This window comes from Oncorhynchus masou, chromosome 9 (assembly GCF_036934945.1).
Source record: "Oncorhynchus masou masou isolate Uvic2021 chromosome 9, UVic_Omas_1.1, whole genome shotgun sequence".
NCBI classification, from domain to species: domain Eukaryota; kingdom Metazoa; phylum Chordata; class Actinopteri; order Salmoniformes; family Salmonidae; genus Oncorhynchus; species Oncorhynchus masou.
In genome coordinates, this window is record NC_088220.1 from 80,823,050 (window position 1) to 80,843,155 (window position 20,106).

The 20,106-nt window shown below is 48.4% G+C and overlaps 1 protein-coding gene across 1 annotated transcript in view; it reads right to left on the minus strand.

The window, feature by feature from the left end:
• LOC135545103 (protein FAM168A-like) overlaps window positions 1–20,106 on the minus strand; it is a 48,037-nt gene that overhangs the window by 22,494 nt on the left and 5,437 nt on the right. The window contains 1 exon segment of the mRNA XM_064972743.1: window positions 15,326–15,406. Within this exon segment, the coding sequence (XP_064828815.1) occupies window positions 15,326–15,406 (81 nt within the window).

Sequence of the window (20,106 nt, forward strand, 5' to 3'; positions counted from 1 at the left end):
TGACAGCTCCAACAGTAACTATACCTCCTAGAGCTAGCTGACAGCTCCAACAGTAACTATACCTCCTAGAGCTAGCTGACAGCTACAACAGTAACTATACCTCCTAGAGCTAGCTGACAGCTCCAACCCTAACTATACCTCCTAGAGCTAGCTGACAGCTCCAACAGTAACTATACCTCCTAGAGCTAGCTGACAGTTCCAGCAGAAACCCTACCTACTAGAGCTAGCTGACAGCTCCAGCAGTAACCTTACCTATGAGAGCTAGCTGACAGCTCCAGCAGTGACCCTACCTCCTAGAGCTAGCTGACAGCTCCAACAGTAACTCTACTTCCTAGAGCTAGCTGACAGCTCCAACAGTAATTCTACCTACTAGAGCTAGCTGACAGCTCCAGCAGTAACCCTATCTAATAGAGCTAGCTGACAGCTCCAACAGTAAATCTACCTACTAGAGCTAGCTGACAGCTCCAAAAGTAACTATACTTCCTAGAGCTAGCTGACAGCTCCAACAGTAACTCTACCTACTAGAGCTAGCTGACAGCTCCAACAGTAAATATACCTCCTAGAGCAAGCTGACAGCTCCAACAGTAACTATACCTCCTAGAGCTAGCTGACAGCTCCAACAGGAACTAAACCTACTTGAGCTAGCTGACAGCTCCAACAGTAACTCTACCTACTAGAGCTAGCTGACAGCTCCAACAGTAACTATACCTCCTAGAGCTAGCTGACAGCTCCAACAGTAACTATACCTCCTAGAGCTAGCTGACAGCTACAACAGTAACTATACCTCCTAGAGCTAGCTGACAGCTCCAACAGTAACTCTACCTACTAGAGCTAGCTGACAGCTCCAACAGTAACTAGACCTCCTAGAGCTAGCTGAAAGCTCCAACCCTAACTATACCTCCTAGAGCTAGCTGACAGCTCCAACAGTAACTATACCTCCTAGAGCTAGCTGACAGCTCCAGCAGTAACCCTACCTATGAGAGCTAGCTGACAGCTACAGCAGTGACCCTACCTCCTAGAGCTAGCTGACAGCTCCAACAGTAACTCTACTTCCTAGAGCTAGCTGACAGCTCCAACAGTAATTCTACCTACCAGAGCTAGCTGACAGCTCCAGCAGTAACCCTATCTAATAGAGCTAGCTGACAGCTCCAACAGTAACTCTACCTACTAGAGCTAGCTGACAGCTCCAACAGTAACTATACTTCCTAGAGCTAGCTGACAGCTCCATTAGTAACTCTACCTACTAGAGCTAGCTGACAGCTCCAACAGTAACTATACCTCCTAGAGCTAGCTGACAGCTCCAACAGTAACTATACCTCCTAGAGCTAGCTGACAGCTCCAACAGTAACTAAACCTCCTAGAGCTAGCTGACAGCTCCAACAGTAACTCTACCTACTAGAGCTAGCTGACAGCTCCAACAGTAACTCTACCAAATATAGCTAGCTGACAGCTCCAACAGTAACTCTACCTAAGAGCTAGCAGACAGCTCCAACAGTAACTCTACCTACTAGAGCTAGCTGACAGCTCCAACAGTAACTATACCTCCTAGAGCTAGCTGACAGCTCCAGCAGTAACCCTACCTACTAGAGCTAGCTGACAGCTCCAGCAGTAACACTACCTATGAGAGCTAGCTGACAGCTCCAGCAGTGACCCTACCTCCTAGTGCTAGCTGACAGCTCCAACAGTAACTATACCTCCTAGAGCTAGCTGACAGCGCCAACAGTAACCATACCTCCTAGAGCTAGCTGACAGCTCCAACAGTAACTATACCTCCTAGAGCTAGCTGACAGCTCCAACAGTAACTATACCTCCTAGAGCTAGCTGACAGCTCCAACAGTAACTATATCTCCTAGAGCTAGCTGACAGCTCCAACCTAACTATACCCCCTAGAGCTAGCTGACAGCTCCAACAGTAACTATACCTCCTAGAGCTAGCTGACAGCTCCAGCAGTAACCCTACCTACTAGAGCTAGCTGACAGCTCCAGCAGTAACCCTACCTATGAGAGCTAGCTGACAGCTCCAGCAGTGACCCTACCTCCTAGAGCTAGCTGACAGCTCCAACAGTAACTCTACTTCCTAGAGCTAGCTGACAGCTCCAACAGTAATTCTACCTACTAGAGCTAGCTGACAGCTCCAGCAGTAACCCTATCTAATAGAGCTAGCTGACAGCTCCAACAGTAAATCTACCTACTAGAGCTAGCTGACAGCTCCAAAAGTAACTATACTTCCTAGAGCTAGCTGACAGCTCCAACAGTAACTCTACCTACTAGAGCTAGCTGACAGCTCCAACAGTAACAATACCTCCTAGAGCAAGCTGACAGCTCCAACAGTAACTATACCTCCTAGAGCTAGCTGACAGTTCCAACAGGAACTAAACCTACTAGAGCTAGCTGACAGCTCCAACAGTAACTCTACCTACTAGAGCTAGCTGACAGCTCCAACAGTAACTATACCTCCTAGAGCTAGCTGACAGCTCCAACAGTAACTATACCTCCTAGAGCTAGCTGACAGCTACAACAGTAACTATACCTCCTAGAGCTAGCTGACAGCTCCAACAGTAACTCTACCTACTAGAGCTAGCTGACAGCTCCAACAGTAACTATACCTCCTAGAGCTAGCTGACAGCTCCAACCCTAACTATACCTCCTAGAGCTAGCTGACAGCTCCAACAGTAACTATACCTCCTAGAGCTAGCTGACAGCTCCAACAGTAACTATACCTCCTAGAGCTAGCTGACAGCTACAACAGTAACTATACCTCCTAGAGCTAGCTGACAGCTCCAACAGTAACTATACCTCCTAGAGCTAGCTGACAGCTCCAACAGTAACTATACCTCCTAGAGCTAGCTGACAGCTCCAACAGTAACTAAACCTACTAGAGCTAGCTGACAGCTCCAACAGTAACTAAACCTACTAGAGCTAGCTGACAGCTCCAACAGTAACTCTACCTACTAGAGCTAGCTGACAGCTCCAACAGTAACTCTACCTAATAGAGCTAGCTGACAGCTCCAACAGTAACTCTACCTAAGAGCTAGCAGACAGCTCCAACAGTAACTCTACCTACTAGAGCTAGCTGACAGCTCCAACAGTAACTATACCTCCTAGAGCTAGCTGACAGCTCCAACAGTAACCCTACCTACTAGAGGTAGCTGACAGCTCCAGCAGTAACACTACCTATGAGAGCTAGCTGACAGCTCCAGCAGTGACCCTACCTCCTAGTGCTAGCTGACAGCTCCAATAGTAACTATACCTCCTAGAGCTAGCTGACAGCTCCAACAGTAACCATACCTCCTAGAGCTAGCTGACAGCTCCAACAGTAACTATACCTCCTAGAGCTAGCTGACAGCTCCAACAGTAACTATACCTCCTAGAGCTAGCTGACAGCTCCAACAGTAACTATACCTCCTAGAGCTAGCTGACAGCTCCAACAGTAACTCTACCTACTAGAGCTGGCTGACAGCTCCAACAGTAACTATACCTCCTAGAGCTAGCTGACAGCTCCAACCCTAACTATACCTCCTAGAGCTAGCTGACAGCTCCAACAGTAACTATACCTCCTAGAGCTAGCTGACAGTTCCAGCAGAAACCCTACCTACTAGAGCTAGCTGACAGCTCCAGCAGTAACCTTACCTATGAGAGCTAGCTGACAGCTCCAGCAGTGACCCTACCTCCTAGAGCTAGCTGACAGCTCCAACAGTAACTCTACTTCCTAGAGCTAGCTGACAGCTCCAACAGTAATTCTACCTACTAGAGCTAGCTGACAGCTCCAGCAGTAACCCTATCTAATAGAGCTAGCTGACAGCTCCAACAGTAAATCTACCTACTAGAGCTAGCTGACAGCTCCAAAAGTAACTATACTTCCTAGAGCTAGCTGACAGCTCCAACAGTAACTCTACCTACTAGAGCTAGCTGACAGCTCCAACAGTAACTATACCTCCTAGAGCAAGCTGACAGCTCCAACAGTAACTATACCTCCTAGAGCTAGCTGACAGCTCCAACAGGAACTAAACCTACTAGAGCTAGCTGACAGCTCCAACAGTAACTCTACCTACTAGAGCTAGCTGACAGCTCCAACAGTAACTATACCTCCTAGAGCTAGCTGACAGCTCCAACAGTAACTATACCTCCTAGAGCTAGCTGACAGCTACAACAGTAACTATACCTCCTAGAGCTAGCTGACAGCTCCAACAGTAACTCTACCTACTAGAGCTAGCTGACAGCTCCAACAGTAACTATACCTCCTAGAGCTAGCTGACAGCTCCAACCCTAACTATACCTCCTAGAGCTAGCTGACAGCTCCAACAGTAACTATACCTCCTAGAGCTAGCTGACAGCTCCAGCAGTAACCCTACCTATGAGAGCTAGCTGACAGCTACAGCAGTGACCCTACCTCCTAGAGCTAGCTGACAGCTCCAACAGTAACTCTACTTCCTAGAGCTAGCTGACAGCTCCAACAGTAATTCTACCTACCAGAGCTAGCTGACAGCTCCAGCAGTAACCCTATCTAATAGAGCTAGCTGACAGCTCCAACAGTAACTCTACCTACTAGAGCTAGCTGACAGCTCCAACAGTAACTATACTTCCTAGAGCTAGCTGACAGCTCCATTAGTAACTCTACCTACTAGAGCTAGCTGACAGCTCCAACAGTAACTATACCTCCTAGAGCTAGCTGACAGCTCCAACAGTAACTATACCTCCTAGAGCTAGCTGACAGCTCCAACAGTAACTAAACCTCCTAGAGCTAGCTGACAGCTCCAACAGTAACTCTACCTACTAGAGCTAGCTGACAGCTCCAACAGTAACTCTACCAAATATAGCTAGCTGACAGCTCCAACAGTAACCCTACCTACTAGAGCTAGCTGACAGCTCCAGCAGTAACACTACCTCCTAGAGCTAGCTGACAGCTCCAGCAGTAACCCTACCTACTAGAGCTAGCTGACAGCTCCAGCAGTAACACTACCTATGAGAGCTAGCTGACAGCTCCAGCAGTGACCCTACCTCCTAGTGCTAGCTGACAGCTCCAACAGTAACTATACCTCCTAGAGCTAGCTGACAGCGCCAACAGTAACCATACCTCCTAGAGCTAGCTGACAGCTCCAACAGTAACTATACCTCCTAGAGCTAGCTGACAGCTCCAACAGTAACTATACCTCCTAGAGCTAGCTGACAGCTCCAACAGTAACTATATCTCCTAGAGCTAGCTGACAGCTCCAACCCTAACTATACCCCCTAGAGCTAGCTGACAGCTCCAACAGTAACTATACCTCCTAGAGCTAGCTGACAGCTCCAGCAGTAACCCTACCTACTAGAGCTAGCTGACAGCTCCAGCAGTAACCCTACCTATGAGAGCTAGCTGACAGCTCCAGCAGTGACCCTACCTCCTAGAGCTAGCTGACAGCTCCAACAGTAACTCTACTTCCTAGAGCTAGCTGACAGCTCCAACAGTAATTCTACCTACTAGAGCTAGCTGACAGCTCCAGCAGTAACCCTATCTAATAGAGCTAGCTGACAGCTCTAACAGTAAATCTACCTACTAGAGCTAGCTGACAGCTCCAAAAGTAACTATACTTCCTAGAGCTAGCTGACAGCTCCAACAGTAACTCTACCTACTAGAGCTAGCTGACAGCTCCAACAGTAACTATACCTCCTAGAGCAAGCTGACAGCTCCAACAGTAACTATACCTCCTAGAGCTAGCTGACAGCTCCAACAGGAACTAAACCTACTAGAGCTAGCTGACAGCTCCAACAGTAACTCTACCTACTAGAGCTAGCTGACAGCTCCAACAGTAACTATACCTCCTAGAGCTAGCTGACAGCTCCAACAGTAACTATACCTCCTAGAGCTAGCTGACAGCTACAACAGTAACTATACCTCCTAGAGCTAGCTGACAGCTCCAACAGTAACTCTACCTACTAGAGCTAGCTGACAGCTCCAACAGTAACTATACCTCCTAGAGCTAGCTGACAGCTCCAACCCTAACTATACCTCCTAGAGCTAGCTGACAGCTCCAACAGTAACTATACCTCCTAGAGCTAGCTGACAGCTCCAACAGTAACTATACCTCCTAGAGCTAGCTGACAGCTACAACAGTAACTATACCTCCTAGAGCTAGCTGACAGCTCCAGCAGTAACCCTATCTAATAGAGCTAGCTGACAGCTCCAACAGTAAATCTACCTACTAGAGCTAGCTGACAGCTCCAAAAGTAACTATACTTCCTAGAGCTAGCTGACAGCTCCAACAGTAACTCTACCTACTAGAGCTAGCTGACAGCTCCAACAGTAACTATACCTCCTAGAGCAAGCTGACAGCTCCAACAGTAACTATACCTCCTAGAGCTAGCTGACAGCTCCAACAGGAACTAAACCTACTAGAGCTAGCTGACAGCTCCAACAGTAACTCTACCTACTAGAGCTAGCTGACAGCTCCAACAGTAACTATACCTCCTAGAGCTAGCTGACAGCTCCAACAGTAACTATACCTCCTAGAGCTAGCTGACAGCTACAACAGTAACTATACCTCCTAGAGCTAGCTGACAGCTCCATCAGTAACTCTACCTACTAGAGCTAGCTGACAGCTCCAACAGTAACTATACCTCCTAGAGCTAGCTGACAGCTCCAACCCTAACTATACCTCCTAGAGCTAGCTGACAGCTCCAACAGTAACTATACCTCCTAGAGCTAGCTGACAGCTCCAGCAGTAACCCTACCTATGAGAGCTAGCTGACAGCTACAGCAGTGACCCTACCTCCTAGAGCTAGCTGACAGCTCCAACAGTAACTCTACTTCCTAGAGCTAGCTGACAGCTCCAACAGTAATTCTACCTACCAGAGCTAGCTGACAGCTCCAGCAGTAACCCTATCTAATAGAGCTAGCTGACAGCTCCAACAGTAACTCTACCTACTAGAGCTAGCTGACAGCTCCAACAGTAACTATACTTCCTAGAGCTAGCTGACAGCTCCATTAGTAACTCTACCTACTAGAGCTAGCTGACAGCTCCAACAGTAACTATACCTCCTAGAGCTAGCTGACAGCTCCAACAGTAACTATACCTCCTAGAGCTAGCTGACAGCTCCAACAGTAACTAAACCTCCTAGAGCTAGCTGACAGCTCCAACAGTAACTCTACCTACTAGAGCTAGCTGACAGCTCCAACAGTAACTCTACCAAATATAGCTAGCTGACAGCTCCAACAGTAACTCTACCTAAGAGCTAGCAGACAGCTCCAACAGTAACTCTACCTACTAGAGCTAGCTGACAGCTCCAACAGTAACTATACCTCCTAGAGCTAGCTGACAGCTCCAGCAGTAACCCTACCTACTAGAGCTAGCTGACAGCTCCAGCAGTAACACTACCTATGAGAGCTAGCTGACAGCTCCAGCAGTGACCCTACCTCCTAGTGCTAGCTGACAGCTCCAACAGTAACTATACCTCCTAGAGCTAGCTGACAGCGCCAACAGTAACCATACCTCCTAGAGCTAGCTGACAGCTCCAACAGTAACTATACCTCCTAGAGCTAGCTGACAGCTCCAACAGTAACTATACCTCCTAGAGCTAGCTGACAGCTCCAACAGTAACTATATCTCCTAGAGCTAGCTGACAGCTCCAACCCTAACTATACCCCCTAGAGCTAGCTGACAGCTCCAACAGTAACTATACCTCCTAGAGCTAGCTGACAGCTCCAGCAGTAACCCTACCTACTAGAGCTAGCTGACAGCTCCAGCAGTAACCCTACCTATGAGAGCTAGCTGACAGCTCCAGCAGTGACCCTACCTCCTAGAGCTAGCTGACAGCTCCAACAGTAACTCTACTTCCTAGAGCAAGCTGACAGCTCCAACAGTAATTCTACCTACTAGAGCTAGCTGACAGCTCCAGCAGTAACCCTATCTAATAGAGCTAGCTGACAGCTCCAACAGTAAATCTACCTACTAGAGCTAGCTGACAGCTCCAAAAGTAACTATACTTCCTAGAGCTAGCTGACAGCTCCAACAGTAACTCTACCTACTAGAGCTAGCTGACAGCTCCAACAGTAACTATACCTCCTAGAGCAAGCTGACAGCTCCAACAGTAACTATACCTCCTAGAGCTAGCTGACAGCTCCAACAGGAACTAAACCTACTAGAGCTAGCTGACAGCTCCAACAGTAACTCTACCTACTAGAGCTAGCTGACAGCTCCAACAGTAACTATACCTCCTAGAGCTAGCTGACAGCTCCAACAGTAACTATACCTCCTAGAGCTAGCTGACAGCTACAACAGTAACTATACCTCCTAGAGCTAGCTGACAGCTCCAACAGTAACTCTACCTACTAGAGCTAGCTGACAGCTCCAACAGTAACTATACCTCCTAGAGCTAGCTGACAGCTCCAACCCTAACTATACCTCCTAGAGCTAGCTGACAGCTCCAACAGTAACTATACCTCCTAGAGCTAGCTGACAGCTCCAACAGTAACTATACCTCCTAGAGCTAGCTGACAGCTACAACATTAACTATACCTCCTAGAGCTAGCTGACAGCTCCAACAGTAACTATACCTCCTAGAGCTAGCTGACAGCTCCAACAGTAACTATACCTCCTAGAGCTAGCTGACAGCTCCAACAGTAACTAAACATACTAGAGCTAGCTGACAGCTCCAACAGTAACTCTACCTACTAGAGCTAGCTGACAGCTCCAACAGTCACTCTACCTAATAGAGCTAGCTGACAGCTCCAACAGTAACTCTACCTAAGAGCTAGCAGACAGCTCCAACAGTAACTCTACCTACTAGAGCTAGCTGACAGCTCCAACAGTAACTATACCTCCTAGAGCTAGCTGACAGCTCCAACAGTAACCCTACCTACTAGAGGTAGCTGACAGCTCCAGCAGTAACACTACCTATGAGAGCTAGCTGACAGCTCCAGCAGTGACCCTACCTCCTAGTGCTAGCTGACAGCTCCAATAGTAACTATACCTCCTAGAGCTAGCTGACAGCTCCAACAGTAACCATACCTCCTAGAGCTAGCTGACAGCTCCAACAGTAACTATACCTCCTAGAGCTAGCTGACAGCTCCAACAGTAACTATACCTCCTAGAGCTAGCTGACAGCTCCAACAGTAACTATACCTCCTAGAGCTAGCTGACAGCTCCAACAGTAACTCTACCTACTAAAGCTAGCTGACAGCTCCAACAGTAACTATACCTCCTAGAGCTAGCTGACAGCTCCAACCCTAACTATACCTCCTAGAGCTAGCTGACAGCTCCAACAGTAACTATACCTCCTAGAGCTAGCTGACAGTTCCAGCAGAAACCCTACCTACTAGAGCTAGCTGACAGCTCCAGCAGTAACCTTACCTATGAGAGCTAGCTGACAGCTCCAGCAGTGACCCTACCTCCTAGAGCTAGCTGACAGCTCCAACAGTAACTCTACTTCCTAGAGCTAGCTGACAGCTCCAACAGTAATTCTACCTACTAGAGCTAGCTGACAGCTCCAGCAGTAACCCTATCTAATAGAGCTAGCTGACAGCTCCAACAGTAAATCTACCTACTAGAGCTAGCTGACAGCTCCAAAAGTAACTATACTTCCTAGAGCTAGCTGACAGCTCCAACAGTAACTCTACCTACTAGAGCTAGCTGACAGCTCCAACAGTAACTATACCTCCTAGAGCAAGCTGACAGCTCCAACAGTAACTATACCTCCTAGAGCTAGCTGACAGCTCCAACAGGAACTAAACCTACTAGAGCTAGCTGACAGCTCCAACAGTAACTCTACCTACTAGAGCTAGCTGACAGCTCCAACAGTAACTATACCTCCTAGAGCTAGCTGACAGCTCCAACAGTAACTATACCTCCTAGAGCTAGCTGACAGCTACAACAGTAACTATACCTCCTAGAGCTAGCTGACAGCTCCAACAGTAACTCTACCTACTAGAGCTAGCTGACAGCTCCAACAGTAACTATACCTCCTAGAGCTAGCTGACAGCTCCAACCCTAACTATACCTCCTAGAGCTAGCTGACAGCTCCAACAGTAACTATACCTCCTAGAGCTAGCTGACAGCTCCAACAGTAACTATACCTCCTAGAGCTAGCTGACAGCTACAACATTAACTATACCTCCTAGAGCTAGCTGACAGCTCCAACAGTAACTATACCTCCTAGAGCTAGCTGACAGCTCCAACAGTAACTATACCTCCTAGAGCTAGCTGACAGCTCCAACAGTAACTAAACATACTAGAGCTAGCTGACAGCTCCAACAGTAACTCTACCTACTAGAGCTAGCTGACAGCTCCAACAGTCACTCTACCTAATAGAGCTAGCTGACAGCTCCAACAGTAACTCTACCTAAGAGCTAGCAGACAGCTCCAACAGTAACTCTACCTACTAGAGCTAGCTGACAGCTCCAACAGTAACTATACCTCCTAGAGCTAGCTGACAGCTCCAACAGTAACCCTACCTACTAGAGGTAGCTGACAGCTCCAGCAGTAACACTACCTATGAGAGCTAGCTGACAGCTCCAGCAGTGACCCTACCTCCTAGTGCTAGCTGACAGCTCCAATAGTAACTATACCTCCTAGAGCTAGCTGACAGCTCCAACAGTAACCATACCTCCTAGAGCTAGCTGACAGCTCCAACAGTAACTATACCTCCTAGAGCTAGCTGACAGCTCCAACAGTAACTATACCTCCTAGAGCTAGCTGACAGCTCCAACAGTAACTATACCTCCTAGAGCTAGCTGACAGCTCCAACAGTAACTCTACCTACTAAAGCTAGCTGACAGCTCCAACAGTAACTATACCTCCTAGAGCTAGCTGACAGCTCCAACCCTAACTATACCTCCTAGAGCTAGCTGACAGCTCCAACAGTAACTATACCTCCTAGAGCTAGCTGACAGTTCCAGCAGAAACCCTACCTACTAGAGCTAGCTGACAGCTCCAGCAGTAACCTTACCTATGAGAGCTAGCTGACAGCTCCAGCAGTGACCCTACCTCCTAGAGCTAGCTGACAGCTCCAACAGTAACTCTACTTCCTAGAGCTAGCTGACAGCTCCAACAGTAATTCTACCTACTAGAGCTAGCTGACAGCTCCAGCAGTAACCCTATCTAATAGAGCTAGCTGACAGCTCCAACAGTAAATCTACCTACTAGAGCTAGCTGACAGCTCCAAAAGTAACTATACTTCCTAGAGCTAGCTGACAGCTCCAACAGTAACTCTACCTACTAGAGCTAGCTGACAGCTCCAACAGTAACTATACCTCCTAGAGCAAGCTGACAGCTCCAACAGTAACTATACCTCCTAGAGCTAGCTGACAGCTCCAACAGGAACTAAACCTACTAGAGCTAGCTGACAGCTCCAACAGTAACTCTACCTACTAGAGCTAGCTGACAGCTCCAACAGTAACTATACCTCCTAGAGCTAGCTGACAGCTCCAACAGTAACTATACCTCCTAGAGCTAGCTGACAGCTACAACAGTAACTATACCTCCTAGAGCTAGCTGACAGCTCCAACAGTAACTCTACCTACTAGAGCTAGCTGACAGCTCCAACAGTAACTATACCTCCTAGAGCTAGCTGACAGCTCCAACCCTAACTATACCTCCTAGAGCTAGCTGACAGCTCCAACAGTAACTATACCTCCTAGAGCTAGCTGACAGCTCCAGCAGTAACCCTACCTATGAGAGCTAGCTGACAGCTACAGCAGTGACCCTACCTCCTAGAGCTAGCTGACAGCTCCAACAGTAACTCTACTTCCTAGAGCTAGCTGACAGCTCCAACAGTAATTCTACCTACCAGAGCTAGCTGACAGCTCCAGCAGTAACCTTATCTAATAGAGCTAGCTGACAGCTCCAACAGTAACTCTACCTACTAGAGCTAGCTGACAGCTCCAACAGTAACTATACTTCCTACAGCTAGCTGACAGCTCCAATAGTAACTCTACCTACTAGAGCTAGCTGACAGCTCCAACAGTAACTATACCTCCTAGAGCTAGCTGACAGCTCCAACAGTAACTATACCTCCTAGAGCTAGCTGACAGCTCCAACAGTAACTAAACCTCCTAGAGCTAGCTGACAGCTCCAACAGTAACTCTACCTACTAGAGCTAGCTGACAGCTCCAACAGTAACTCTACCAAATATAGCTAGCTGACAGCTCCAACAGTAACTCTACCTAAGAGCTAGCAGACAGCTCCAACAGTAACTCTACCTACTAGAGCTAGCTGACAGCTCCAACAGTAACTATACCTCCTAGAGCTAGCTGACAGCTCCAGCAGTAACCCTACCTACTAGAGCTAGCTGACAGCTCCAGCAGTAACACTACCTATGAGAGCTAGCTGACAGCTCCAGCAGTGACCCTACCTCCTAGTGCTAGCTGACAGCTCCAACAGTAACTATACCTCCTAGAGCTAGCTGACAGCGCCAACAGTAACCATACCTCCTAGAGCTAGCTGACAGCTCCAACAGTAACTATACCTCCTAGAGCTAGCTGACAGCTCCAACAGTAACTATACCTCCTAGAGCTAGCTGACAGCTCCAACAGTAACTATACCTCCTAGAGCTAGCTGACAGCTCCAACCCTAACTATACCCCCTAGAGCTAGCTGACAGCTCCAACAGTAACTATACCTCCTAGAGCTAGCTGACAGCTCCACTAGTAACCCTACCTACTAGAGCTAGCTGACAGCTCCAGCAGTAACCCTACCTATGAGAGCTAGCTGACAGCTCCAGCAGTGACCCTACCTCCTAGAGCTAGCTGACAGCTCCAACAGTAACTCTACTTCCTAGAGCTAGCTGACAGCTCCAACAGTAATTCTACCTACTAGAGCTAGCTGACAGCTCCAGCAGTAACCCTATCTAATAGAGCTAGCTGACAGCTCCAACAGTAACTCTACCTACTAGAGCTAGCTGACAGCTCCAACAGTAACTATACTTCCTAGAGCTAGCTGACAGCTCTAGCAGTAAATATACCTCCTAGAGCTAGCTGACAGCTCCAAAAGTAACTATACCTACTAGAGCTAGCTGACAGCTCCAACAGTAACTATACCTCCTAGAGCTAGCTGACAGCTCCAACAGTAACTATACCTACTAGAGCTAGCTGACAGCTCCAACACTAACTATACCTCCTAGAGCTAGCTGAAAGCTCCAGCAGTAAATTTACCTCCTAGAGCTAGCTCACAGCTCCAGCAGTAACTATACCTCCTAGAGCTAGCTGACAGCTCCAACAGTAACTATACCTCCTAGAGCTAGCTGACAGCTCCAACAGTAACTATACGTCATAGAGCAAGGTGACAGCTCCAACAGTAACTATACCTCCTAGAGGTAGCTGACAGCTCCAACAGTAACTATACCTAATAGAGCTAGCTGACAGCTCCAGCAGTAACTATACCTCCAAGAGCTAGCTAACAGCTCCAACAGTAACTATACCTCCTAGAGCTAGCTGACAGCTCCAACAGTAACTATACCTAATAGAGCTAGCTGACAGCTCCAACAGTAACTATACCTAATAGAGCTAGCTGACAGCTCCAACAGTAACTATACCTAATAGAGCTAGCTGACAGCTCCAACAGTAACTATACCTCAGAGAGCAAGCTGACAGCTCCAACAGTAACTATACCTCCTAGAGCTAGCTGACAGCTCCAACAGTAACTATACCTAATAGAGCTAGCTGACAGCTCCAACAGTAACTATACCTCCTAGAGCTAGCTGACAGCTCCAACAGTAACTATACCTCCTAGAGCTAGCTGACAGCTCCAACAGTAACCATACCTCCTAGAGCTAGCTGACAGCTCCAACAGTAACTATACCTCCTAGAGCTAGCTGACAGCTCCAACAATAACTATACCTCCAAGAGCTAGCTGACAGCTCCAACAGTAACTCTACCTAATAGAGCTAGCTGACAGCTCCAACAGTAACTCCACCTAAGAGCTAGCTGACAGCTCCAACAATAACTATACCTCCAAGAGCTAGCTGACAGCTCCAACAGTAACTCTACCTACTAGAGCTAGCTGACAGCTCCAACAGTAACTCTACCTAATAGAGCTAGCGGACAGCTCCAACAGTAACTATACCTCCTAGAGTTAGCTGACAGCTCCAACAGTAACTATACCTTCTAGAGCTAGCTGACAGCTCCAACAGTAACTATACCTCCTAGAGCAAGCTGACAGCTCCAACAGTAACTATACCTCCTAGAGCTAGCTGACAGCTCCAACAGTAACTCTACCTACTAGAGCTAGCTGACAGCTCCAACAGTAACTATACCCACTAGAGCTAGCTGACAGCTCCAACAGTAACTATACCTCCTAGAGTTAGCTGACAGCTCCAACAGTAACTATACCTCCTAGAGCTAGCTGACATCTCCAAGTGTCACTGCTATAAGCCTTTAAGTATAGCTAATTGATGATTAATGAAATTGTTAATAACCACTGCGATAAGCCATTTTCTACCGGTGTCTGTCTTCTTACCCAGTGGGTACCCTGGACTACCCGTTTGGTAGAGGTTAGGTGTGTGTTCTTACCCAGTGGGTACCCTGGACTACCCGTTTGGTAGAGGCTAGGTGTGTGTTCTTACCTGGTGGGTACCCTGAGCTACCTGTTTGGTAGAGGTTAGGTGTGTGTTCTTACCCAGTGGGTACCCTGGACTACCCGTTTGGTAGAGGCTAGGTGTGTGTTCTTACCTGGTGGGTACCCTGGGCTACCCGTTTGGTAGAGGCTAGGTGTGTGTTCTTACCTGGTGGGTACCCTGGACTACACGTTTGGTAGAGGCTAGGTGTGTGTTCTTACCCGGTGGGTACCCTGGACTACCCGTTTGGTAGAGGCTAGGTGTGTGTTCTTACCCAGTGGGTACCCTGGGCTACCCGTTTGGTAGAGGCTAGGTGTGTGTTCTTACCCAGTGGGTACCCTGGACTACCCGTTTGGTAGAGGCTAGGTGTGTGTTCTTACCCAGTGGGTACCCTGGACTACCCGTTTGGTAGAGGCTAGGTGTGTGTTCTTACCCAGTGGGTACCCTGGACTACCCGTTTGGTAGAGGCTAGGTGTGTGTTCTTACCCAGTGGGTACCCTGGACTACCCGTTTGGTAGAGGCTAGGTGTGTGTTCTTACTTGGTGGGTACCCTGGGCTACCCGTTTGGTAGAGGCTAGGTGTGTGTTCTTACCTGGTGGGTACCCTGGGCTACCCGTTTGGTAGAGGCTAGGTGTGTGTTCTTACCTGGTGGGTACCCTGGGCTACCCGTTTGGTAGAGGCTAGGTGTGTGTTCTTACTTGGTGGGTACCCTGGGCTACCCGTTTGGTAGAGGCTAGGTGTGTGTTCTTACCTGGTGGGTACCCTGGGCTACCCGTTTGGTAGAGGCTAGGTGTGTGTTCTTACCTGGTGGGTACCCTGGGCTACCCGTTTCGTAGAGGCTAGGTGTGTAGGTGGGAGCAGCAGTAGGGTAACCTCCTGGGTAGCCTACAGAGGACAAGAGAGAGTCTTAAGGCTTCCCACCCGAAACAGTTTGAAACAGTTCATGAGAATTTGACAACGTTTTTGTTCGTTTTAGTCTTCGGCAAAAGTTTTGTTTCCGGCTGTTCGTGACCACAATTTTTTTTTTTTGAAAATGAGCCAAAGCCCCACGCCCCTTTGTTTATTTATTTTTATTTATTTTACCTTTATTTAACTCGGCAATTCAGTTAAGAACAAATTCTTATTTTCAATGACGGCCTAGGATCAGTGGGTTAACTGCCTGTTCAGGGGCAGAACGACAGATTTGTACCTTGTCAGCTCGGGGGTTTGAACTCTCACCCTTCAGGTTACTAGTCCAACGCTCTAACCACTAGGCTAACCTGTCTGTGATTGGTCAACAGTATGGATTCTTCAATTTGCTCTTTGTTTTCATTCAACGAGAGACAACACATTTTTTTCACTTGAGAAACACTGCACCAAACATCTTAGACATACAACTTTCCCGACGAAGACCTCCTCAACAAAAACATCAACATTAATGACATATTTCTTGATTGATCTTAGATTGATTCTGATTATTTTGAGGAAGTGCTACTGTGTAGGTTGTTGGTATGGGGTCTCAAGAGGGACAAACACTAAACATCATTCTTGTTTTTCTAGCGAAGGTATTTTAAGGGAGTATGGGAGCACAGATATTCACTTCGCCAAGCTGAGTTCAGCTAGAAGCAAACCGAACCTATGTATGAGGACGCAACACACACACACACACTGTCATACAACACATTCTGGGGTGAACACACACACACACACACACACACACACACACACACACACACACACACACACACACACACACACACACACACACACACACACACACACACACACACACACACACACACACACACACACTCTGGGGTGAACGCAACACACACACATTGGTATACAACACACTCTGGGGTGAATGCAACACACACACTAGCATACAACACACTCTGGGGTGAACGCAACACACACAATAGTATACAACACTCTGGGGTGAACGCAACACACACACTAGTTTACAACACACTCTGGGGTGAACGCAACACACACACACACTAGTATACAACACACTGGGGTGAACGCAACACACACTGGCATACAACACACTCTGGGGTGGACGCAACACACACACTAGTATACAACACACTCTGGGGTGAAGCAACAAACACACTAGTATACAACATACTCTGGGGTGAAGGCAACACACTGTGGCAAAGAAGGGGGTCGAGTGGTAAATGGCAGATATATGAGAGCAGAACTAATAAACGGCTCTGCCCGATCAGTAAAATGGCCACCCCTGTCAGAACTACAGATCACAAAATGGCCGACCACCAAAACTACAAGTCCCAGAAGCAAGGGGAACCCTCAGAAGGTGGAGCCAACCCACAGATAAAGGGTCAAGAAAAACCAGGAAGAGAAGAAGAGAGTGCTGGAAGGATCTATGAACAATAGAGAAAGAGACAATAGAGATTGGCTGGATTTACTGTGTATGAGTTGGACTGTTTTGGACTTACCTGTTGGCGTTTGAACCTGGACCTACCGAGAACCCGATTCGTGTACCGAACCCTGCTATCCTTGACCTCGCCTACGGCCTGGGTGGACCAGGACGGAGAAACAAACACACAGGTACTGTCCTGTTCGAAAGAACTCTCATTCTTGGGTGATTTGGTGACAGTTTACCACTTAGTTTGTGACAAACGCTCCTAACCTTGAAGAGGTTTGCCACAACACACACTAGTATACAACACACTGGGGTGAACGCAACACACACTGGGGTGAACGCAACACACACTGGCATACAACACACTCTGGGATGAAGGCAACACACACTAGTATACAACACTCTGGGGTGAAGCAACAAACACACTAGTATACAACACACTCTGGGCTGAACGCAACACACACACACTGGTATACAACACACTCTGGGCTGAACGCAACACACACTGGAATACAACACACTCTGGGGTGAATGCAACACACACACACAGGTATACAACACACTCTGGGGTGAACGCAACACACACACACTGGTACACAACACACTCTGGGGTGAAGCAACAAACACACTGGAATACAACACACTCTGGGGTGAACGCAACACACACACACACACACACACACACTAGAATACAACACACTCTGAGTGAAGCAACAAACACACTGGAATACAACACACTCTGGGCTGAACGCAACACACACACACTGGAATAAAACACACTCTGGGGTGAACACACACACACTGGCATACAACACACTCTGGGGTGAACGCATCACACACACACACACACACACAGGTATACAACACACTCTGGGGTGAAGCAACAAACACACTGGAATACAACACACTCTGGGGTGAACGCAACACACACACTAGTTTACAACACACTCACACACACAGGTATACAACACACTCTGGAGTGGACGCAACACACACACACTAGTATACAACACACTCGGGTGAACGCAACACACACACACTGGTACACAACACACTCTGGGGTGAAGCAACAAACACACTGGAATACAACACACTCTGGGGTGAACGCACACACACACACACACTAGTATACAACAAAAAGAGAGGGAGGGAGAGAGGGAATGAGGAAAAGAGAGGGAGGGGGAGAGGGAGGAAAAGAGAGGGAGGGAGAGAGGGAGGGAATGAGGAAAAGAGAGGGAGGGGGAGAGGGAGGGAATGAGGAAAAGAGAGGGAGGGAGAGAGGGAGGGAATGAGGAAAAGAGAGGGAGGGAGAGAGAGATATGGATAGATGGAGAGAGAAGGATGGATGGAGAAAGAGAGAGATGAGGAGAGAAGGATAGATGGAGAGAGAAAGGGATGGATGGAGAGAGAGATTGGAGAGAGAGAGAAGAAGCATGACACAGGCAGCATCCATGTTGCTGTGTGTGTGTGGTATGTGGAAGTGACAGCTGTGTGGTTGGGGACAGTCATCCATTCTGATAGATATCACACTCAGTTCCATCACACTGTGACATACAGGCCCTGTTATAACCCTGGTATAGTGAATGGTAGCATCACACTGTGACATACAGGCCCGGTTATAACCCTGGTATAGTGAATGGTAGCATCACACTGTGACATACAGGCCCTGTTATAACCCTGGTATAGTGAATGGTAGCATCACACTGTGACATACAGTCCCGGTTATAACCCTGGTATAGTGAATGTTAGCATCACACTGTGACATACAGGCCCTGTTATAACCCTGGTATAGTGAATGGTAGCATCACACTGTGACATACAGGCCCTGTTATAACCCTGGTATAGTGAATGGTTGCATCACACTGTGACATACAGGCCCGGTTATAACCCTGGTATAGTGAATGGTAGCATCACACTGTGACATACAGGCCGGGTTATAACCCTGGTATAGTGAATGGTAGCATCACACTGTGACATACAGGCCCGGTTATAACCCTGGTATAGTGACTGACTGTCATACCATCTCTAAAGTCAGTCTCTGAACCATCAAATGGTTGAACAGGGGACTCATAGATCTGAACAGGCCACTTCCTGGACGTCTGTTGTTGGCGTAGGGATCGGAGGGCATAAACGTTTAAATGTTCAAACTCTTAAACAAAATTGGGATCCTTAACGATGAGAAAAATCCTAAAAAAGGGGCATTTTCCCCCCTCTTTTTTTCTTCTTCAAATGAAACTCAACTCTCCTCGCTAATGATGCCAATGTGTTCAGTCTTCGGGTCTCTTGCATGTAGAATATCCTGGCCTGTTCATTGATGACAGGTTCTGCTTTACTGAAGCGAGACATTACAAGCCAAGATATTGTGAAATACAGCAACCCATTGCGAGATACAGCTTTTGATTGCAGATAGTCAGAACCACGCACAAGGCCTGTTTGCCTGATGGCTGAACCTACCTATTACTGTGCCCCTCGCCTCTCTCTGAGTCCCTCGCCCCTCTCTCTCTCCGTCCCTCGCCCCGCTCTCTCTCCGTCCCTCGCCCCGCTCTCTCTCTGTCCCTCGCCCCTCTCTCTCTCTGTCCCTCGCCCCTCTCTCTCTCTGTCCCTCGCCCCTCTCTCTCTCCGTCCCTCGCCCCTCTCTCTCTCTCCCCCGCCTCTCTCTCTCTCTGTCCCTCGCTCTCTCTCTCTCCGCCCCTCGCCTCTCTCTCTCCGCCCCTCGCCTCTCTCTCTCTCTCCGTCCCTCGCCTCTCTCTCTCTGTCCCTTGCCTCTCTCTCTCCGTCCCTCGCCCTCTCTCCATCCCTCGCCTCTCTCTCTGTCCCTCGCCTCTCTCTCTGTCCCTCGCCTCTCTCTCCGTCCCTCGCCCCTCTCTCTCTGTCCCTCGCACTCTCTCTCTCCATCCTCGCCGCTCTCTCTGTCCCTCGAAACTCTCTCTCTCCATCCTCGCCTCTCTCTTTCCGTCCCTCGCCTCTCTCTGAGTCCTCGCCCCTCTCTCTCTCCGTCCCTCGCCCCGCTCTCTCTCCGTCCCTCGCCCCTCTCTCTCTCCGTCCCTCGCCCCTCTCTCTCTCCGTCCCTCGCCCCTCTCTCTCTCCATCCCTCGCCCCTCTCTCTCTCTCTGTCCCTCGCCCCTCTCTCTCTCTGTCCCTCGCCCCTCTCTCTCTCCGTCCCTCGCCTCTCTCTCTCTCTGTCCCTTGCCTCTCTCTCTCTCCGCCCCTCGCCTCTCTC